This window comes from Bufo gargarizans, chromosome 7 (genome assembly GCF_014858855.1).
Source record: "Bufo gargarizans isolate SCDJY-AF-19 chromosome 7, ASM1485885v1, whole genome shotgun sequence".
Lineage (NCBI taxonomy): Eukaryota > Metazoa > Chordata > Amphibia > Anura > Bufonidae > Bufo > Bufo gargarizans.
The window spans coordinates 98,338,269-98,363,078 of record NC_058086.1 but is presented as its reverse complement, the minus strand read 5'-3'; the positions used below and the strand labels follow the sequence as shown (position 1 = coordinate 98,363,078).

The window sequence follows — 24,810 nt, the reverse complement described above, 5'->3', positions numbered from 1 at the left end:
CACAGTGGACCAACACCAGCAGCTGACATGGCACCCCAGACCATCACTGACTGTGGGGACTGGACACTGGACTTCAGGCATTTTGGCATTTCCCTCTCCCCAGTCTTCATCCAGATTCTGGCACCTTGATTTCCGAATGACATGCAACAGTCCAGTGCTGCTTCTCTGTAGCCCAGGTCAGGCGCTTCTGCCGCTGTTTCTGGTTCAAAAGTAGCTTGACCTGGGGAATGCGGCACCTGTAGCCCATTTCCTGCACACGCCTGTGCACGGTGGCTCTGGATGTTTCTACTCCAGACTCAGTCCACTGCTTCCGCAGGTCCCCCAAGGTCTGGAATCGGTCCTTCTCCACAATCTTCCTCAGGGTCCGGTCACCTCTTCTCGTTGTGCAGCGTTTTCTGCCACACTTTTTCCTTCCCACAGACTTCCCACTGAGGTGCCTTGATACAGCACTCTGGGAACAGCCTATTCGTTCAGAAATCTCTTTCTGTGTCTTACCCTCTTGCTTGAGGGTGTCACCGATGGCCTTCTGGACAGCAGTCAGTTCGGCATTCTTACCCATGATTGCGGTTTTGAGTAATGAACCAGGCTGGGAGTTTTTAAAAGCCTCAGGAATCTTTTGCAGGTGTTTAGAGTTAATTAGTTGATTCAGATGATTAGGTTAATAGCTCATTTAGAGAACCTTTTCATGATATGCTAATTTTTAGAGATAGGAATTTTGGGTTTTCATGAGCTGTATGCCAAAATCATCAATATTAAAACAATAAAAGGCTTGAACTACTTCAGTTGGTGTGTAATGAATCTAAAATATATGAAAGTCTAATGTTTATCAGTACATTACAGAAAATAATGAACTTTATCACAATATGCTAATTTTTTGAGAAGGACCTGTAAACTTGAGGCCTAGTATTTAGGTGCTGGGTGACAGGTATACGTTTACTGACAGAATTAGACTGGGATATGACCAAAAAATAACCACACTATTGATGTTTAAATGCACTTGGTGTGACAGCTTGACCAACCACACTACTGAGGGTTAAATGCACTTGGTGACAGGCGCAGCTTGCCCCTGATGTAGTATATGGCCAAAAAATAAACAGACTATTGCTGGTTAAATGCACTTGGTGTGACAGCTTGACCAACCACACTACTGAGGGTTAAATGCACTTGGTGACAGGCGCAGCTTGCCCCTGATGTAGTATATGGCCAAAAAATAAACAGACTATTGCTGGTTAAATGCACTTGGTGTGACAGCTTCACCCTGATGTAGGCTTTAGCCAAAAAACAACCACACCATTGAGGGTTAAACGCACTTGGTGACAGGCGCAGCTTGCCCCTGATGTAGTATTTGGCCAAAAAATAAACAGACTATTGCTGGTTAAATGCACTTGGTGTGACAGCTTCACCCTGATGTAGGCTTTAGCCAAAAAACAACCACACCATTGAGGGTTAAATGCACTTGGTGACAGGCGCAGCTTGCCCCGATGTAGTATATGGCCAAAAAAAAAAAAGACTATAGCTGGTTAAATGCACTTGGTGTAACAGCTTCACCCTGATGTAGGCTTTAGCCCAAAAACAACCACACCATTGAGGGTTAAATGCACTTGGTGACAGGCACAGCTTGCCCCTGATGTAGTATATGGCCAAAAAATAAACAGACTATTGCTGGTTAAATGCACTTGGTGTGACAGCTTCACCCTGATGTAGGCTTTAGCCAAAGAACAACCACACCATTGAGGGTTAAATGCACTTGGTTGCAGCTTGTGCTGGCGCACCACAAGACACAAAATGGCCGCCGATCACCCCAGAAAAAAGTGACTGACAAACAGTCTGGGCAGCCTAAAAACAATAAGCAATTGAGTATCAGCAGCTCAATGATCCACAGCTGCAGATCGATCACTGGATGGAGTCTTTTGGAGGAGTTAATTAGCCTAATCTCGCCCTACTGTCGCAGCTGTAACCTCTCCCTACGCTAATCAGAGCAGAGTGACGGGCGGCGCTATGTGACTCCAGCTTAAATAGAGGCTGGGTCACATGGTGCTCTGGCCAATCACAGCCATGCCAATAGTAGGCATGGCTGTGACGGCCTCTTGGGGCAAGTAGTATGACGCTTGTTGATTGGCTGCTTTGCAGCCTTTCAAAAAGCGCCAAGAAAGCGACGAACACCGAACCCGAACCCGGACTATACAGTTCGGGTTCGCTCATCCCTAGTCATATTCTAGGTTCTTCAAAGTAGCCACCTTTTGCTTTGATTATTGCTTTGCACACTCATGGCATTCTCTTGATGAGCTTTAAGAGGTAGTCACCTGAAATGGTCTTCCAACAGTCTTGAAGGAGTTCCCAGAGATGCTTAGCACTTGTTGGCCCTTTTGCCTTCACTCTGCGGTTCAGCTCACCCCAAACCATCTCGATTGGGTTCAGGTCTGTTGACTGTGAAGGCCAGGTCATCTGGCGCAGCACCCCATCACTCTCCTTCATGGTCAAATAGCCCTTACACAGCCTGGAGGTGTGTTTGGGGTCATTGTCCTGTTGAAAAATAAATGATGGTCCAACTAAACGCAAACCGGATGGAATAGCATGCCGCTGCAAGATGCTGTGGTAGCCATGCTGGTTCAGTATACCTTCAATTTTGAATAAATCCCCAACAGTGTCACCAGCAAAGCACCATCACACCTCCTCCTCCATGCTTCACGGTGGGAACCAGGCATGTAGAGTCCATCCGTTCACCTTTTCTGCGTCGCACAAAGACACAGTGGTTGGAACCAAAAATCTCAAATTTGGACTCATCAGACCAATGCACAGATTTCCACTAGTCTAATGTCTATTCCTTGTGTTCTTTAGCCCAAACAAGTCTCTACTGCTTGTTGCCTGTCCTTAGCAGTGGTTTCCTAGCAGATATTCTACCATGAAGGCCTGATTCACACAGTCTCCTCTTAACAGTTGTTCTAGAGATGTGACTGCTGCTAGAACTTTGTGTGGCATTGACCTGGTCTCTAATCTGAGCTGCTGTTAACCTGCGATTTCTGAGGCTGGTGACTCGGATGAACTTATCCTCTGCAGCAGAGGTGACTCTTGGTCTTCCTTTCCTGGGGCGGTCCGCATGTGAGACAGTTTCTTTGTAGCACTTGATGGTTTTTGTGACTGCACTTGGGGACACTTTCAAAGTTTTCCCAATTTTTCGGACTGACTGACCTTCATTTCTTAAAGTAATGATGGCCACTTGTTTTTCTTTACTTAACTGCTTTTTTCTTGCCATAATACAAATTCTAACAGTCTATTCAGTAGGACTATCAGCTGTGTATCCACCTGACTTCTCCACAACGCAACGGATGGTCCCAACCCCATTTATAAGGCAAGAAATCCCACTTATTAAACTTGACAGGGCACACCTGTGAAGTGAAAACCATTTCAGGTGACTACCTCTTGAAGCTCATCAAGAGAATGCCACAAGTGTGCAAAGCAGTAATCAAAGCAAAAGGTGGCTACTTTGAAGACCCTAGAATATGACATATTTTCAGTTGTTTCACACTTTTTTGTCATGTATATAATTCCACATGTGTTAATTCATAGTTTTGATGCCTTCAGTGTGAATCTACAAGTTTCATAGTCATGAAAATAAAGAAAACTCTTTGAATGAGAAGGTGTGTCCAAACTTTTGGTCTGTACTGTACTTCACCTTTTATTTATGAAAAAATCCCAAATTTACCAAAAATAAAAAAAAATTGCAATTTAAAAAATTTATATTTCTCTACTTTTAACTTCTTGCGGATACATCATGTACCAGTACAGCATGATGTCCTGGTATTTAAGGACACATGACAAACCGGTATGTCATGTGTATTTCCGATCACCGCCGCCCGGCGGGCGGTGATCGGAACAGGGTGTCCATTGACCCCTCCCTGTGTCGGCAATCGCCGCAAACCGCAGGTCAATTCAGCGGCTTTTACAGATTGCGGCGGTGCCATCGGGTCCCCGTGGGGCTGTAGAGGGGACCCAATGGCATGAAAGGCATCGCGATGCCTTCCTGAGGCATCGGCGCTGCCTTCCTGTGAGATCCAGCCCCCTGTTCACACTGTATTACTTATACAGCCAATGCATTCCAATACAGAAGTATTGGAATGCATTGTAAAGGGAATTCGACCTCCAAAAGTTAAAGTCCCAAAGTGGGACAAAAAATAAGGTGAAAAAAAAGTTGAAAAAATAAAGTTTCCCCCCCAAGTAAAAATAAACAAAAACGTAATTTTCCCAAAATAAAGTTTAAAAAAAATTGGGGGAAAAAAAAAGTTTACATATTAGCTATCACTGCGTCCGTATCAACCGATTCTATAAACATATCACATAAACTAACCCCTCAGATGAACACCGTAAAAAATAATAATAAATAAACTGTGCTAAATAAACAATTTTTTTGTCATCACAAAAGGTGTAACAGCAAGCGATCAAAAAGGCGTATGCCCACCAAAATAGTACCAATCTAACCGTCACCTCATCCCACCAAAAATGACCACCTACCTGAGATAATCACCCAAAAAATAAAAATAAAATATGGTTTAGAAAATGGAGACACTAAAACATCATTTTTTTTGTTTTAAAAAAGCTATTATTGTGTAAAACTTACATAAATACAAAAAAAGTATACAAAACTGTTCTAAATAAACCATTTTTTTTTTGTCACCTTACATCACTAAAAGTGTAGCAAGCGATTAAAAAGTCATATGCACCCCAAAATAATGCCAATCAAACCGTCATCTCATCTCGCAAAAATCATACCCTACCCAAGATAATCACCCAAAAACTGAAAAAACTATGGCTCTCGGACTATGGAAACACTAAAACCTGATTTTTTTATTAGTTTCAAAAATGAAATCATTGTGTAAAACTTACATAAATAAAAAAAATATACATATTTGGTATCACCACCTCCGTGAAAACCTGGTCTATAAAAATGCCACATGATCTAACCTGTCAGATGTAACAAAAATAACAAAAAATAAAAATGGTGCCAAACAGATCTTTTTTGTTTCAAAAATCATTGTGTAAAACTTAAATAAATAAAAATATATACATATTAGGTATCGCCGCCTCCATGAAAACCTGGTCTCACAAAAAGTGTAATATAGAGCAACCAAAAATCATATGTACCCTAAACTAGTACCCACAATACTGCCACCCTATCCCGTAGTTTCTAAAATGTTGTCACTTTTTTGGAGTTTCTACTCTAGGGGTGCATCAGGGGGGCTTCAAATGGGACAGGGTGTGAAAAAAACAGTCCAGCAAAATCTGCCTTCCAAAAACCGTATGGCATTCCTTTCCTTCTGCGCCCTGCCATGTGCCCGTACAGCGGTTTACAACCACATATGGGGTGTTTCTGTTAACAGAGCAATAAATATTGAGTTTTGTTTGGCTGTTAACCCTTGCTTTGTAACTGGGAAAAAAATATTAAAATGGAAAATCTGCCAAAAAAGTGAAATTTTGAAAATTGTATCTATTTTCCATTAATTCTTGTGGAACACCTAAAGGGTTAACAAAGTTTGTAAGATCAGTTTTGAATACCTTGAGGGGTGTTGTTTCTAGAATCGGGTCATATTTTGGTGGTTTCTATTATGTAAGCATCACAAAGTGACTTCAGACCTGAAGTGGTCCTTGAAGAGTGCGTTTTTTGAAAATTTCAGAAAAATTTCAAGATTTGCTTCTAAACGTCTAAGCCTTGTAACATCTCCAAAAAATAAAATGCCATTCCCAAAATGATCCAAACATGAAGTAGACATATGGGGAATGTAAATTAATAACTATTTTTGTAGGTATTACTATGTATTATAGAAGTAGAGAAATTGAAACTTGGAAATTTTTCAAATTTTTTGGCAAATTTGGTATTTTTTATAAATAAAAATTATAATTTTTAATCTCAGAATGGCCTGGATAAGTCAAGGCATTTTAAAGTTATCACCACATAAAGTGACACTGGTCAGATTTGCAAAAAATGGCCTCGTCCTTAAGTGAAAATGAGCCTGGTCCTTAAGGAGTTAAAACAGAAAGTGATACTTCATAAAATATTTATTACTTAACGTTCCCCATATGTCCCCTTAATGTTGGCATAATTTTGTAAATGTAATTTTATTTTTGGGGGGACGTTAGAAGCCTTAGAATTTTAGAAGCAATTCTTAAAAATTTTAAGAAAATTTACAAAACCCACTATTTACGGACCAGTTCAGGTCTGAAGTCACTTTCTGGGGCTTACATAGCAAAAACCCCCATAAATTATCCCATTTTGGAAACTACACCCCTAAAGTTACTCAAAACTGAGTTAACAAACTTTGTTAACCCTTTATGTATTCCACAAGAATTAAAGGAAAATGGAGATGAAATTTCTAAATTTCACTTTTTTGGCACTCAACATTTATTACCCTGATTCTGCAGTTTACCGAGACACCCCACATGTGGTGGTGAACTGCTGTATGAGCGCATGGCAGGGCGCAGAAGAAAAGGAGCGCTGTATGGTTTTTGGAACTCAGATTTTGCTGGATGGGTTTTTAGACACCATGTCCCATTTGAAGCCCCCCAGATGTACCCTACAGTAGTAACAATCAAAAAGTGACCCCATTTTGGAAACTACGGGATAAGGTGGCAGTTTTGTTGGTACTATTTTGGGGTACATATGATTTTTAATCGCTCTACATTACGTTTTTTGTGAGTCAGGGTAGCCAAAGAATAGATGTTTTGGCACCATTTAAATTTTTTGGTTCATTACAGGTTAGATCATGTGCTATTTTTATAGAGCAGGTTGTTACAGATGCATTGATATCAAATATGTCTACTTTTTTTGTTTGTTTCAGTTTTACATAATAAAGCATTTTTGAAAAAAATATGTTTTTGTGTCTCCATATTCTGAACGCCATATTGTTCTTATTTTTCTGCCGATCATCTTGAGCAGGTTTTTGCAGGAAGAGTTGACATTTTTATTGGTACAATTTTTGAGTACATATGATTTTTTGATCATCTATTATTGCACTTTTTGGGGCAAGGTGACCAAAAAAAAGTGTAATTTTGGCACAGTTTGTATTTATTTATTTTTACTGCTTTCAGCTGAAGGGTTAGGTCATGTGCCATTTTTATATAGCAGATCGTTATGGATGTGGTAATACCTAATAAGTATACTTTTTCTTATTTATTTAAGTTTTACACAATAATAGCATTTTTGAAACAAAAAAATATTGTTTTAGTGTCTCCATAGTCCATAGCTTTTTTATTTTTTGACCGATTGTCTTAGGTAGGGTCTCATTTTTTGCGGGATGAGATGACGGTATGTTTGGGGGCATACGCCTTTTTAATCACTTAGTGTTGCACTTTTTATGATGTTATATGGTACGTAAGCACTCAGCAAGTATGAAATTGACATATACATTGACACTATATAGCGACAATTTTATAGAACAGTAAAAACATGATAACCTACAGAGATGACTTTCAAGTCGTTGTATAGTAAGCTATCTTTGATCTATCTCCTTTACCTCCTTCGTAGTAACCCAAATTAAGGTAGCAAGGATTTCCTCTTTTGCTGAATTTTTTCCAAACCCCCCAAACCTTTTCGAACAAAGGGGAATTGTTTATCTACCAGTGTGCTATTTGTTCCATCCTGTACCTGGTCACAGCGGGAGAACCATTGCGGAACACTCGGCACATTTCTTGATTTCCAGTTAGAGGCAATGAGGAGTCTTGCCACTGCTAAGAGCTGTTGTTGGAAGCGATTTGCATGATAAGAGTGACAGCTCAGGGATCTCAGACCTATCAGGCAGCATTGTGGCATCAGTGGGATAGTATTCCCCTGCAATTTGGAGATGACGTCACAGACTCCTCTCCAAAAGGGTACCACCAAGTGGCACGTCCACCATATATGTAGGAACGAGCCCTCGGTATCTAAGCATCTCCAACACTTTGATGAGGAGGAGGGAAAGATCCTATGCAACTTTGTCGGATTGTAATGCCATCTAGTGACCAGTTTGTAATAATTCTCTTGGAGGCGTACACATCTAGAAATCTTATTAGTCTGCGACAGAAGTGTTTTTATTTCCTCTGAAGAGAATGTTACATCTAGATTTTTTTTCCCAGCTCCTGATAAAAGGTGGTGTGGCCAGCCTGAGAAGGGAGGTGTAGATGTTGGAAATTTTTTTCCTCGGTTCACTCTTCCCCATAACCATTTGTTCAAAGTGTGTTGGAGTACTCTGGCTATGTGTTTGCCTCCCCGCAATAAACTTTAGAATGTGGGCAAGTTGAAATTTAGTCAGATTCGCTAATTGGGGGTATTCCAGAGCTACTTCCCCATCCTCAATTGGACTGGAAATCAGATCTAGAATCAGAGTTATGTTTGCTTTCGGCCCTTCGCCCAGCGTAGACCTAAACTCTGGGGAGGAGTCCCACAAAATATCTCTGACCTGCAGTAATGAAGAAACTTGATCTGTCAGCACTTTCTCCGAGACCCCGGTATACCATACTCTCAGAGTGTTACGTGTAAGGGGGTTGGTTACTTGCTTCATAGATTCTTTTCTATATCTATTACTTAATGTTAATGAGCGCAATGGAATTCCCACTAGGTCTTGTTCCAACCCAACATCTAATCTTTCTGGTTGGTACTGTAACCATTCCAACACCCTCAGACCCTGAATTGACTTATGATAAAGTAGAAAGTCTGGTACTCCCAAGCCACCCTGTTTCTGAGGTTTAACCACCTGGCTATAAGACAATCTAGGTCTGGCACTACTCCAGCGAAAACGCGTCAGTAACCCCTTTAGTTGCAGAAAGAAAGCTCTAGGTATACAGATTGGTAATGCCTGCAGGTAGTACAGTACCTTCAGGAGAACTATCGATTTGATTAGGGTTCTGTGACCGAACCAGGAGCTAAACGGTAAGTCCCAAGAAGCTATGAGGTCCTTAATAGTACATTTTTTTAAATTATTTTCATACAAAGTTGAGTAATGGGAGATCATTTGATCCCTCCGTATCGCCTGTAGTAACGGCTCTACGGAAAGAATGAAAAGGAGCGGAGAAAGGGGACAGCTCTGCCTGGTGCCGTTGCTAATTTTGAATGCGGGGGAGAGTACATTATTTACTAGGACTCTTGCACTAGGGTTATTATACATTGCCATTACTACTTCCGTTAAGTTTTTAGGGATGCCAAAGACTGTCAGGACCTCGCAAATAAAAGTCCAGTCCACCCTATCAAAAGCCTTCTCGGCATCTGTGCCGAGAAGGACTAGTGAAGTAGATGGGGAGTGGTCATGATATATAATGTTAATCAGACGACTAATATTCATTCTCCCTTCGCGAAGCCATAGCTTTTTTTATCTTTTGCCCGATTGTCTTAGGTAGCATCAAATTTTTTGTGGGATGAAGTGCCAGTTTGATTGGTACTGTTTTGGGGGCATACGCCCTTTTGATCGCTTGGTGTTGAACTTTTTTGATGATAGGTGACAACATTTTTTATTTTTTTTTGGCACTGTTTTTATTTTATTTCTTTTACGGTGTTCACCTGAGGGGTTAGGTCATGTGATATTTATATAGAGCTGGTTGTTACGGATGCAGCGTTACCAAACATGTTTAGTTTTTTTTTATTTTCTTCATTTTTACCCAATTATAAATGTGCGTATATGGGAAAATGTTAATATTTTTTTGTAACTTTTTTTTTACTTTTTTTTACTTTTGTTAACACTTTTTTTAACTCTTTTGGTAAAAAAAAAACCATGGTAACCATCGAGATGCATAGCAGCGGCCCGATGGGAGGGGGAAAGGAGGGAGCGTCCTCCCTGTTAACCCCTTCCATACATTGGTCCCTACGAACTGCGGCATGGAAGGGGTTAAACGGCAGACATCAGAGCCAGCACCGATGGCGGCTGTTACAGTAGATTGTTAGCTGTAACATACAGCTGACAATCTACTACTGCTCGGCCATCCTTGAACATTGTGGGGGTGGGGGGTCCAGCTCCCCCATCCTTAAAGATTGTGGGGGCGGGGAGGGATGCGGGGTCCCGTTCGGCCATTCTGAATGTGAAGGGGGAAGGTTATCCTCACAGCTGCGTAGCCACGATCTTCTCAACACTCACTGAGGAGATCAAATCTGGCTGACCAATCACAGCGATTCAAAGGCAGAGACCACGCTGATTGGTTCACTGCCGGGTGCCCGGACAGCTCTGCTGTCCTGACACCCATTTACATGCTGGTGTCACCACAAGTGTACTTGTGGTGACACTTTGATCTCATGACGTACAGTGTACGTCAAGATGCGGTAAATAACACCACATCATGATGTACACAGTACGTCATTGGTCATTAAGGGGTTAAAGAAACAGTTTTTTTTGTTCAATTTAAATGAATTATGCACATTGTATTTTTTGTTTTGCACATGTCACTTTGTATTTTGATGGTCGGTTCTTTGGTGATGAATTGGGATCATCCACTACATATATCTGATATGTGCTTCTATGGTCTTATTGTAACTACTTCCCTGTTTTTGGCTCTACCATATTGTGACAGTTTGTCCATATCACAGACAGATCACACCCTGCGCATGCTTTGTGGAATTGCATTGCGCTGTGCGCTATCAGGATTTTCTTCATGGTGACAGGCGACGCAGGCGCCCACATGATTACACATCAGCATCCTTACATGGGGCGTTTGTCACAAGATGTCGCTCTGGGGAGGGCTTGAGCGCTTCAGCGATGTATTGAGCTACTTCATGACAGGTGTACGAGCATAATTTGTCTCAGGTGTGCTGTACATTCTATATAATACCCCTCACACCACAACGTTAATGCCTCCTGACAAATTACAAGCAGAGCCCTTGTAGCTGACAAAGCCAGCTTGGTGGCAAAATGCGCGAGGGTTCTTGCTTTCTTACCAAGTGAACTGAACCATCTCAATCATGGGTATATCTTAATTGTTATTGCCTGTTTCACTTATTATAAGCACCTGTTGCACATGTATTTGACCCTGCCATGTCCTTCTGGATGCCACTGTCTTACTGCCACTATATAGCCATATTGTGTGCTACTTTAATGCGATGGGTTATTGATTGCATCACTGCTTGATACAGCTTGCTGCGCACTGTCTGGCTAGCTCTGCCATCCAGTACTGTGTGGGAATTTTTACCTGTGGCATTGACTGACATGCTACAGCTGCTATATTATTATTGTATAACCACACAATGTTCGGTTGGTACAAAACTTGATTTTCTTTATTTTTATGTACATTTTATGTACTTTGTGTATATTATATTTGATAGGGGTTATTAGCAAGCTTTGCAATGATGGCCGGAGATTAAAAATGGCAAACCAGTCCTACTAATGGGATTATGCTGTTGGGTGGCATATTGTCTGGATGCCTTCAATCTTCATTTCAGGTACACTAACAACAACTACAACTCGGCATTACATTGATTTGGTCAAGGAACCAGTGGTCATTTCTCCATAGTGTCTTAGGAGCTGTGTTTTTAACAGGGCTTTGCTAGACCACATGTTGTTCATGCTACTGTGAACAGCCTGTGTGGCCTAAATGTGCCACCATGGCCTGCAGTGTCTCCAGGCTTGTCTCCCATTGAACACATGTGGGACGTCATTAGTCTGCAATTGCAAAAGATGCTGCTAGAAGCAGATTTTAAAAATTTATGTGCCCAAGTCCATTAAGTATAAAAGAACATTCCTCAAGCATTAATAACTTCACTGACGACATGCCAAGGTGTGTAAGGATGTGCATTTCTTCCCATTGCGCTCATACTCTATACTGCAAAAAAATAAAAGAAGAGATGTTTTGAATATTTTGTTTCAATTTTTGTCATTAACATGTCTATTGACCCTGTGATTTCCATGATTCCTTGACTTTTTCTTCTTGGTGTTGCAGTTTCAATGTTGATGAGTGTGTAATAATTTCCATTTGTTTGTTAGGAGTTACATGGAGAATTACATAAACTCCAGAGAGAATTGCAAGAGAAGATTCAGCATCTTAAAAACCTAGAAGAAGAAAAATGTACTAAGCTACTTGCTCAGGAGCACAGCATTGAGAGATTAAAGCAAACTGTATCATTGAAAGAACAAATACTGCAAGTGAGTGAATTTATTTGTCATGAGTACTCAAAAGAAAACACAGGCATGTACATATATTTCAGCAAGCCTATGTGGACCCTAACATTGATGTTTTTTAAATAATTTCTGTATTCTATATTTTCTTTAATAGTCTCTATATTTATGGGTTTATATACTTTAAGGGTGCCTGCACACAGTATGAATTACGCACGGTAAAAAAAAAAGGCAGCGTTATTTCAGTACCAGCAAAGTGTTTGAGATTGAATAAATCTTATGTACACTTTGCATTTTTAATTAGATGCAGAAATCGACCTGCTCTGCAGATTATGAAATCCGCAGCATGTCAATTATCGTGTTATTTTTTCATGTGGATTTCAACCTTTTCAATGGAAGAGCTGTGTGTGATCTGTGAAAAATCTACACCAAAAACTCTATAAAAAGCTCATAAAAATGCACCAAAAACACAATAAATAGTGGTGATTTATTTGTGGTTATTTTTAGTGGTTTTGGTTCAGATTTCATATGGATTTTCTGCACATAAATCTGCACCATGTGCAACCACCATTAATGGTCATTCAAGCCTGCATGGGTTTCCTCTAGGTACTCAAGTTTCTTTCCACATTTCAAAATACATTAATGGGTTAATCGGCTTCTTATGAAAATGAATGGACAATAAGAAATGATGTGACGCACTGGATCACCATACTCTACACTCCATTTCCCGACAAATGAAAAAGGATAAATGGAAAATGTATGTCTGATACATGAACAAAGCGAACATTAGAAAATATGGAATATATAGTGTACTATAGTCCCATGTGATTCCTAACTATATTAGATTAAGTTATATTCTGTCTAGTTTGGATTTTAGTAGAAAACGCATCACTAACGCATAGGGAATACATGCTTTTTTTTGGTAAAAGATAAAACTAGTACTACTGTATAAGTGTATAGAAGGTTTTTAATTTTGGATGTTGCTATGATATGTTTAATCCCATAAAAGGAAAACAACTGTATGTCAATAAGTGGAAGTGGAATATATTGAATTGAGGCAGATATTTTTATTTAATTTTTCTTTTATAAAAAACGCATCATTACCGTATTGGAACCCCATTGGGACTTGATGCGTTTTTTAGACCAATCAATAGTATATCATGTAAATAGTAACATAGTACATAAGGCCGAAAAAAGACATTTGTCCATCCAGTTCGGCCTGTCATCCTGCAAGTTGATCCAGAGGAAGGCAAAAAAAAAACTGTGAGGTAGAAGCCAATTTTCCTCACTTTAGGGGAATAAAAATTCCTTCCCGACTCCAATCAGGCAATCAGAATAAATCCCTGGATCAATGATATCTCTCTAGTAGCTATAGCCTGCAATATTATTACGCTCCAGAAATACATCCAGGCCCCTCTTGAATTCCTTTATTGTACTCACCTTCACCACCTCCTCAGGCAGAGAGTTCCATAGTCTCACTGCTCTTACCGTAAAGAATCCTCTTCTATGTTTGTGTACAAACCTTCTTTCCTCCAGACGCAGAGGATGTCCCCTCGTCACAGTCACCGTCCTGGGAATGAATAGATGATTGGATAGATCTCTGTACTGACCCCTGATATATTTATACATATTAATTAGATCTCCTCTCAGTCGTCTTTTTTCTTAAGTGAATAACCCTAATTTTGATAATCTTTCAGGGTACTGTAGTTGCCCCATTTCAGTTATTACTTTAGTTGCCCTCCTCTGGACCCTATCCAGCTCTGCTATGTCTGCTTTGTTCACTGGAGCCCAGAACTGTACACAGTACTCCATGTGTGGTCTGACTAATGATTTGTAAAGTGGTAGGACTATGTTCTCATGACGGGCATCTATGCCCCTTTTGATGCAACCCATTATCTTATTGGCCTTGGCAGCAGCAGCCTGACACTGTTTTTTGCAGCTTAGTTTGCTGTTTATTAAAATTCCTAGATCTTTTTCCATGTCAGTGTTACCGAGTGTTTTACCATTTAATAAGTACGGGTGACTTGCATTATTCCTTCCCATGTGCATAACTTGACATTTGTCAGTGTTAAACCTCATCAGCCACTTATCTGCCCAAGCCTCCAATCTATCCAGATCGCTCTGTAGTAGTATACTGTCCTCATCAGTGTTAATTACTTTACACAGTTTAGTGTCATCTGCGAAAATTGATATTTTACTATGCAAGCCTTCTACAAGATCATTAATAAATATATTGAAGAGAATAGGGCCCAATACTGACCCCTGAGGTACTCCACTAGTGACAGTGACCCAATCTGAGTATTTACCATTAATAACCACCCTCTGTTTTCTATCATTGAGCCAGTTACTTACCCACCAAATATATGGAAGTTTTTATTGTCTATGTTGCTAGGATGTTTTTAACATAATGAAAAGTATGGTTTGTTTGCAAGTTGAGAGAGTGATACCAATCACCTGGAGACAATATTAGCAGTAACCTTGATTTAAATGAACCAATGTCTTGATAGCAGGAGGAGTCAAATTGGATGGGAGATGACATCATATCCCCTATAAAAGAGGGTTATTGGAGGGTGGAAAGCAACCACTGAGGAAGGGGTAACATAAGACCCCGAAACGCGTCTGGTTCCAACCCCCCCCCCCCCCCAAAGGATCCAACTACAGTACATGGACTAATGATGATGAAAAGTGCCTAGTAAAGTTATTGTCTGCATCCACAAAACGTCTGGAGGCTTGAGAAAGATCGCACACAGTGAGTGTAACCCAGGTGCGAACAAGCAGCCTGTGTGGAAAAGACAGACCAAACTGTTCGGTTTAACTCGCAAGACCTCGGTCGAATATATACCAAGACCAGCGTCCAGAGCATTATATAGGCATTCAGCTGCATCGAATGGTAAGACTGTTCGAATTTATTATCGATTGTGTGTTGGCATACACATTAATTCATTTCAGTGGGACGCCACTGAGAAGTTAATGTAGCGGGACGCCGCTGTAGCGAATATTCATCAAGCACCTTTATGCAAACCAATTAGTGGAAAAGTCATTTCTATTGATTCAAATTTTTTGTTGAAAAATTAATTTGGACTTTGTCGAACAATATACTCTATAAATCTCTTCAACAAACATTGTCTTTACATAAGAAAATTCGGATGGCCGATTCGAATTAATGGGCTTACACCCTTGAATGCTGCTAGTGATTGGGAACAATATTGCGAATAATCCAACCAGCTATATTTATTGTTTTAGAATACATTTTATGGTGTTTATTATGAATGTAAGCGAGTGGATTTTTTAGATTGAAATTGTTTGGATTTTTATGCACATTGGTATTTGTCCAGCACGTATTTTTAATTTTCAATAAATTCAATATTGCTCGCATATCAGAGAGTGCCTAGTATCCTTGTTTTCTTATGAAAATTGTTATAGTTTGTATATGAGTTTAATTACACGTACACTACACACAGGGGGGAGGATAGTGACCACTGCGCTCCACCCTCACCCCTGGCCCTGCCTACTTGCCTCGCAAGTCCTAATGACAGGGGACAACTAGACGGCAGTCCCTAACTTAGGATATGTGCTGGTGAAGACAGACAAGACAAATAACGGAACGCGAACGGACCGGGTCAATACCTAGAGATCTACGCAGTACTAAGGAATGAGCAGAGGATAGTCAGGAAAAGCAGAGGTCAAATACCAGGAGAGAAGCTCATTAGTGCCGATGATGTCACCGGGAACACGTGACACAAGGAGGAAGGTCACAATTGCAGCCTGCTATTGGCTGCACCCCCTTGTTGACAGATGTTGTGATCTGCACACCAGGGAGATGCAACAGTAGCTGTGGAGGGATCCAGAAGGACACAGGCATCTGGGACCAGATAAGTATTCTCTGTATGAGGGGCCCAGGCATTGTGAGAGGGTTTTCCAGGTTTAGATAAACCCTTTAAAGCGTACCTGTTTAAAATGAACCCTAAGGGCATTATTCTGACACCTCCCTTGTATTTATTATTTAACCCCTGTACTGGAATGTGGACTTTACTGCGGGTTAGCAACCAGACCGCTGCTTCCTGGAATAGTCCCAGTGTACTTGGTAACTGAACTAATGAGGTCAGAGAACACTGGTGAAAACACCAGAGACATAGACATAGCACTAATACAGAATCAGGCAGAATCCAAGCAAATCCAAGGAAAACACGAATAACAGGCATGAAACGAAACACAGACCATTGGCAGACAAACACACTTCAGGAACCCAGACATACGGACTACATGAATTTCAGCTTTGGTAACAGACTAAAGGAACTAGGACTCTGTTTAAACATAAACACAAACTTCAGATATAAACTTCAAGCACAAGACAGACTCCAAATGGATTAAAGCAAGACATGGCATGACATGAAATAATTGCACAATGAGAGCAGGTAATAGCACTCAAGAGACATCAGTTAAACTCAAGCAAGACCATATAGCAGGCTTAACAAACCAATTAGTCAAACAGATGCAGACATGGCACCCAGCAAGGGAAAGAGTAACCCTTGCAAATCAAAGGAGAACAAGCACATAGCAGCTAAAATTCAAACTCGCAAGCATCCAACATTGGCATGCACAGCACAATGGCACAAGTGAAACACCATTTCAACACCATAGACTTCTATGAGATAATGTAATCTCATCCCTCACTGAGCAGGCAGCCCATCTTGGTCTCACAAAACAGATTTATCACAGAATTCAGGGAGATAACTTCAAAACAAGGCATTTTATTTCTCTTAAGATATGTTACAAAGTTTCTTATATTTACCTGTAATATTGATTTATGCAAAGTTTTATGAAATGACGGTGTCTAGACTAGTGTTGAGTGGCATGTCCCATATTCGAATTCGCGAAATTTCGCGAATATTCGAAAGAATATTCGTAAAATATTCGCGAATATTCAAATTCGTTATTATTTCGCATATGCGATAATTCGAATTTTCGCATCGCATAATACATATTATGCGATACATTTAACACTCTAACCCGACAAGCGTCACTTCACTGTGTTGTTAAAATATACCATCGGATCTAAGTTTTCCGTACGTTCGTGAAAACTCAGTTCCGATGGTATATTTTAACTAACTAGGGTTAATAGCATTTTTCAAAAATTCGCCTATTATCTGGCTGTTAGATAATTCCCCCATTCGCTATATTCGTTTATTCGCTACATAACCACCTAAAATATGAAGTGTGATGAGATTGTTCGCGTGCACGTGCGCACGCATTATAGGCGTGGTTTATCGCGAGTACGTCAGGGTCAATCAATAGCATTTTTCATATAATCGCCCAACCGCTGCCTGTTAGATAATTTGCCTATTCGATATATTCGCTTATTCTCTCTATTCGTTTATTCGCTACATACACCACCTAAGTCAGTGTGTTGAGATTGTGCGCGCGCACGTGTACGCGCATTATAGGCGTGGTTTATCGCGAGTGCGTCAACTCCATTTTAAGAGTGAATCTTCAACTCCTGACAAGAGAAAATGGTAGGCACAAGATTCCATGACGAAGAGGATGAACTCCTGCTAACCGTAAGTACAACACTTCATATCATAACATTTTGAATGCATGTTCGCACCATATCTGTATAGTATAGTAATTATTAAGCAATAGTATGTTTACATATTCGCGCTTGCGCAGTTATGCGCATATATCTGCGCACTAAATATAACTTTATTTTTAATCATGTTTGATTAGATAATCATCATTGTTGTAATAAGTATTGTTTTGACATCACAGCACTTTGTAAGAAGTATGTATGTATGTATGTATGGACAGCAAAGAAATATCATGCACATTGCATATACATTTTCCTGCCACACACTGCATACCACACACTGCATACCACACACAAATACATAGTGCCAGATTTATCATTACTCCGACAGCTCACTCCACTTTCACAAATGTCTAAAGTCAGTTTTAGCCAATTCAGATTTATGATCATCCCTTTTTACGGTAGCAGTTTATCCGTCAGTAAGCAGCTTTACAAAAGTCGCACGTCCTTACGAAAAAGTCGCATGTTCTATTAAAAACTCTCATAAGATAAGCATGGTCCTCACTGGAGTGAACTAGCGCATTTTTTTTTTTGCAACTTTTTAAATAGTCCCAATAGTAAATGTGTCTAGAGATTCATCTACATAAGAAAACACGCCCACTTTCATAAAACTGGTGAGCATAGTGCAGAGCAGGAGAAACTCGCAAATTTGTGCGCAGTTTTAGCGTTTGCTCATTTTCTTGCGACTTTTGCACTCCATTATTCTGACTTGAGCTAATGATAAATCTGGCCCCATGTCTTATTGGTCTGGAGAAAAATTAAAAATTTCTTCCTGCCATTATTTGCTGGTTCATTTAGCGTTACCCAGGGTGCACCCCATATCGTACCGTCGCTTCACTAGACAGGTACATATCAGCTCAGCTGGCCAATATCCGATTGCTCAGACCCCACCCACATACAATCGCAATACAATCCGATCTTATAATGTGAACATTAAATATAATATTTCCACCTTCTAACAAATACTTTTTGCTGTGTTTTGGATGATATTTATTAACCGCCTCCGGACCGCCTAACGCAGATGTGCGGTCCGGAGGCGGCAGCCCTGCGCACGACGACGCATATACGCGTCATCTCGCGAGGGCCGGGATTTCCTGTGAACGCTTGCACACAGGCGCGTGCGCTCACAGGAACGGAAGGTAAGCGAGTGGATCTCCAGCCTGCCAGCGGCGATCGCTCGCTGGCAGGCTGGAGATCTGATTTTTTTAACCCCTAACAGGTATATTAGACGCTGTTTTGATAACAGCGTCTAATATACCTGCTACCTGGTCCTCTGGTGGTCCCTTTTGTTAGGATCGACCACCAGAGGACACAGGTAGGTCAGTAAAGTCGCACCCAAACACTACACTACACCCCCCCGTCACTTATTAACCCTTTATGAACCCCTGATCACCCATGATCACCCCATATAAACTCCCTGATCACAACCCTGTCATTGATCACCCCCCTGTCAGGCTCCGTTCAGACGTCTGTATGATTTTTACGGATCCACGGATACATGGATCGGATCCGCAAAACACATGCGGACGTCTGAATGGAGCCTTACAGGGGGGTGATCAATGACAGGCGGGTGATCACCTATATACACTCCCTGATCACCCCCTGTCATTGATCACCCCCCTGTAAGGCTCCGTTCAGACGTCCGTATGATTTTTACGGATCCATGGATACATGGATCGGATCCACAAAACACATGCGGACGTCTGACTGGAGCCTTACAGGGGGGTGATCAATGACAATGAAAAATCATACGGACATCTGAATGGAGCCTTACCAGGGGGGTGATCAATGACAGGGGGGTGATCCGGGGGTCTATATGGGTGATCACCCCCCTGTCATTGATCACCCCCCTGTCATTGATCACCCCCCCCCCCTGTAAGGCTCCATTCAGACATTTTTTTGGCCCAAGTTAGCGGAAATTTTTTGTTTGTTTTTGTTTTTGTTTTTTCTTACTAAGTCTCATATTCCACTAACTTGTGTCAAAAAATAAAATCTCACATGAACTCGCCATACCCCTCACGGAATCCAAATGCGTAAACATTTTTAGACATTTATATTCCAGACTTCTTCTCACGCTTTAGGGCCCCTAAAAAGCCAGGGCAGTATAAATACCCCATATGTGACCCCATTTCGGAAAGAAGACACCCCAAGGTATTCCGTGAAGGGCATATTGAGTCCATGAAAGATTGAAATTTTTGTCCTAAGTTAGCGGAAAGTGAGACTTTGTGAGAAAAAATCAATATCCGCTAACTTATGCAAAAAAAAAAAAAACATTTCTATGAACTCGCCAGGCCCCTCATTGAATACCTCGGGGTGTCTTCTTTCCAAAGTGGGGTCACATGTGGGATATTTATACTGCCCTGGCTTTTTAGGGGCCCGAAAGTGTGAGAAGAAGTCTGGGATCCAAATGTCTAAAAATGCCCTCCTAAAAGGAATTTGGGCACCTTTGCGCATCTAGGCTGCAAAAAAAGTGTCACACATCTGGTATCGCCGTACTCAGGAGAAGTTGGGCAATGTGTTTTGGGGTGTCATTTTACATATACCCATGCTGGGTGAGAAAAATATCTTGGTCAAATGCCAACTTTGTATAAAAAAAATTGGAAAAGTATAACTACCCCACAAGTGACCCCATTTTGGAAAGAAGACACCCCAAGGTATTCCGTGAGGGGCATGGCGAGTTCCTAGAATTTTTTATTTTTTGTCGCAAGTTAGTGGAATATGAGACTTTTTCCGCTAACTTGTGACAAAAAATAAAAAGTTCTATGAACTCACTATGCCCATCAGTGAATACCTTAGGGTGTCTACTTTCCGAAATGAGGTCATTTGTGGGGTTTTTCTACTGTTTGGGCATTGTAGAACCTCAGGAAACATGACAGGTGCTCAGAAAGTCAGAGCTGCTTCAAAAAGCGGAAATTCACATTTTTGTACCATAGTTTGTAAACGCTATAACTTTTACCCAAACCATTTTTTTTTTCTTTTTTAATCACCCGTTACAAATTATTACTTATTTTTACCTGTTGTGAAACATAGCAAATTATCCCTTTACCTCATATATCTCTATCTCGCTGTGAGTGTATATATATATATATATATATATTTATCCACACAGTGCGGTAGTGATGTATGATGTAACCGGCTGATTTTGTACTTTGCACACACACACAAAATAATAAATATATGTGTGTGTGTGTGTGTGTGTATATATCTAGATAAACAGCAATCATCAATCTGTATTAGGGCTGTTTCACACGAGCAGATGCCGTGCGTGACATCCGCTACGTGAATGACAGCCAAGACCCGATTCACAAGTGCTCAATTTCATAATTTATTTTTCTGAACTGACTTGAGGACCCATTCATCTCTAAGGGGGCCGCACGATGTGCGTCCCGTTTCCAGAAAAGCAGACCCGCACTTCTGGGTCCACATTTCAATTCTTAAAAAAAAAAAGAACGAATATATTTTTGCACTAAATATAACTTTGTCTTTTATGATGTCTGATTAGATATTCATCATTGTTGTAATAAGTACCCTAGATAGGTACATATCAGCTCAGCTGGCCAATGTCCGATTGATCAGACCCCACACACAATCGCAATACAATCCGATCTTATAACGTGAACATTAAATATAATATTTACACCTTCTAACAAATACTTTTTGCTGTATTTCTGATGATATTTATTACCGTAATAATCCTTGTATTATTGTCCTCAATTGAGGCCAAGAATAGTCATATTATATTATTGACATTGACGTGCGGTCTTCAAAATGCGTCACGCACATTGCCGTGTCCTTTTTTTTTTTGTGTGGGTGGATATGAAAAAAACATTACGGACGTTTAAATTGAGCCTAAATCCAAATGTTGTGTGATTTCAGGGCTTCCAGCGCCAACGGTCCGCCTCCGTCTAACCACAGCGGATTTGGATATAGTGGAGGTCTCCACAGAGGAGGATGAGCAGGCGGGCCCCTCCCACAGTCCTCGAGGTGCCACCAACCCACCTGATGTGGGGATTGTTGTGGAGGTGTCTGACGAGCCCGGACCCTCTCAAGGGCCAAAAACATCTGGCCCAGCTCCTGCTGAGGAGGAGATCGCCACCCCAGCTCCTGAAGAAGAGGTAAATATGTGCACACATCATTGTAATTATGCATACATCACATATTTAGAAACACTAACCCTCAGTACCCCATGCCCATTTCTACTTTAACGCTAATTAAACATTTTTCTTAAATATGAAACGGTATCTATGTTTGTGCTAATAACTTTAAAACGAGTTTACTGTTCACGGGCATAGTTCTATCTTATCGTTACACATTGTACTTCATGACAGTGGTAAAATTTAGTCAAAATTTTAATGGCATCTTTGTTAAAAAAGTAACTAATCTAAAAAAATATTAGAAATAAAATTATATAATCAAAATAAAAATTTCAATTGATGCTGCAATATAGATTAATAGAGATTAAATAAATGTATAAGTTTACAATCGCCATATGCATATATCATGTTTATATAATTTATTAACAGAAATATAATTCAATAACAGTTTGGTTATGCAGTCACTTTTTGAGGCCTACATAGTGTCAGCGACAAATAAATAACCCCATTTCAGAAACCACACACCCTCTATTTAATCCAAATTTATCCTATAAAGTCTGTTAACGATTTAATTGTCCAACGGTAATCTATTAAAATGTTAAAAAAATAATAATAATTTGAACAAATTATAAATTACGAACTATTTTATTTGAAAACATTGTAGTGTTTAAATCATAAAAAAATCTTAAACGTATTACAAACAATATGTATATTTACAAACAGTTGTGCACAAAACCCTTAACTTTGGTCGCACAGCAGGCTTCAGACTGCAAGGAGCACAATATGGCTTTAGGCTAAAGGATTTAAATTAATGGTAATTGGGAGCTATGTCGCATGTTAAGAGAAGACACCCTTATGTGACCCTAGTGTTGAAAACAAATCAAAGTGATTCAATTAGGCAAACTACACCCCTCAATGAATATGCTAAGCAATTAGATCAATCCGCAATTTTACATAATGAGCCAACGATTGTCTTCTAGAAAAAAACGTTCAAATTGACAAAAAAAAATGAATTTACACACACTTTTTTTTATTAAATAAGTGGTTACAGGACTAAATGCACCCCACATTTAGTTCCACTTTTAGCAAATAATTCACCTGAACACCACCACATATGTTAATTTATTTAATTGGCTGTAGAGTTGTAACAGCCAATATCAAGGCTTGCAGGGGAACAAAACACTGGTGTCCCCTGCTTCACCTCTAAGGCAACAGGTGCTGTCGTACAGTCTTTTTTAGCATTTGTCACCTCCACATGACACCTACTTACCCCCCCCCCCCCCTTCAGCTACATAGCAGCAATGCTTATGTCTTTGAAATACGTCCAATAGGAGAGATCTAGACAGCAGGTGTTTGACAAATACCTGAAAAGGCCTTATTTTATATAATTGGCTAGCTGCTCTGGACTAGTAGATTAGCTATTAGACCACGGTTAATGAGCCATTTTGTCCCCAGGGCAAATATTTTATATTTGGCACAAAAATAGTACGGAGCAATTTTGAAAGTCATGAAACACTGCACCCTACAATTATATAGCAGGTGATGAAGATCATAAAAGTAACAATAATAATGGGACAACAAAAACCACAGTAATATCAAACAACAGACATGCACAATAACTCTTTAATCTACATAAACTAATATTATATAACACAACAAATTTAATTTAAAACTACTAAAATGTCACTAAATAATCTAATATATAACTAAATTTATTATGGTATACTTTAAAAATGACACTCAAATTATCTGCACTTAACTACATACTACACAAAATTCAATAAATGACTTATTGTTAATTGATATATATATCTCTTGTGTTTTCATAACAGTAATCAAGAAAGTTTCTGCTAAAATTGCTCTAATGCAAAAGAGGCATGGGAAAATCAGGCAATTAAGAGCCCTCATTCAAAAATCCCAAAGAATGTTGCAGGAATTTGAATGCCATTATGGGGAGGACCTGAAGGAGCTCGCAAGCCTGCAGGAAGAACTGCAAAAGTTCCCTTAATTTTATTCTAATATTTTTGTTATTAAAAAAGTTTTCTTAAGTTATATTGATTCCATACTTTTTTTTCTATAAGGTTATGTTTTTGTATAATTTTAACTGCAGACTTATCAGTAAAGGAGCCTTTAGTCCACGTTGAAAGTCAGCAGGGTTCGGACAGACAACAGCAGTAGGTACATCTTAATAGTGTAGTATAAGGCCTACACATAAATACGTTTTTTCATGACAGCAGCAGCAGGTAGTGTTGTATTTTGAGGCATATACATAACAAATCAACTTGATCAAGACAGCAGCAGCAGCAGCAGGTAGAGCTATAGTATTCTGAGGGCTACAAGTCACCTTTAAATGTACAGCAGCAGGAGCAGCAGGTATTTATAGTGTTTTATTATGAGGAATATACATAACAAATCAACTTGATCAGGACAGCAGCAGCAGTTATAGCTAACGTTATATTCTGAGGCATACAAGTCAGCTTCATCTGGACAGCAGCCGTTGGTAAAGTTAACATTGTAGGTTGATTAGTAAATTGAAAAATCAACTATCAGGACAGCTGATGGTGTTGTATAAGGACTTCACATAGCTACAAAGGACAAACAACTAGCTTGACATAACTCTGTATGATCATGACAGACAGCATCTGCAGCTGGTAGATATTAACGGTAGAGTATAATCTCATCCTAACTCAGCAGGACAGGCTGCAGCGGGTAATGTGTATTCTCAAAAGGCTGAATGCTAACTCGCCATGATCAGAACAGACAGCAGCAGAATCCACAGTAGCTAGATATTAACAGTGGATTATACGGCCTACACATAACTCTCAATGATCAGGACAATAGAAGAAGTCAATGCTAACGGTGGAGTATAATGACTACACAGAATTCTGAAGTATCAGGCCAAGATCAGCATGCAGTAGGTAAGTTAAAGTAGTATTCTAATTACTACACAAAGTTTGGCATAACTAAGCAGTACTAGAGAGTGTCAAGTTATTATATTTCAGCAGACAAAATTTTTTAACAGATGGGGATGTGGAAGACCGATTATAAAAGTATAAAAAAACAGATTGAACCC

The 24,810-nt window shown here is 39.9% G+C and overlaps 1 protein-coding gene across 2 annotated transcripts in view; it reads left to right on the top strand.

Annotated features, from left to right (window-relative positions):
* Window positions 1-24,810, top strand: part of LOC122943602 (phosphodiesterase 4D interacting protein) — a 1,023,137-nt gene that overhangs the window by 256,280 nt on the left and 742,047 nt on the right. For both annotated transcript variants that reach the window (XM_044301472.1, XM_044301474.1), the window contains exon 6: window positions 11,928-12,086. In XM_044301472.1, the coding sequence (XP_044157407.1) occupies window positions 11,928-12,086 (159 nt within the window). The remainder of the gene's footprint in view (window positions 1-11,927; window positions 12,087-24,810) is intronic.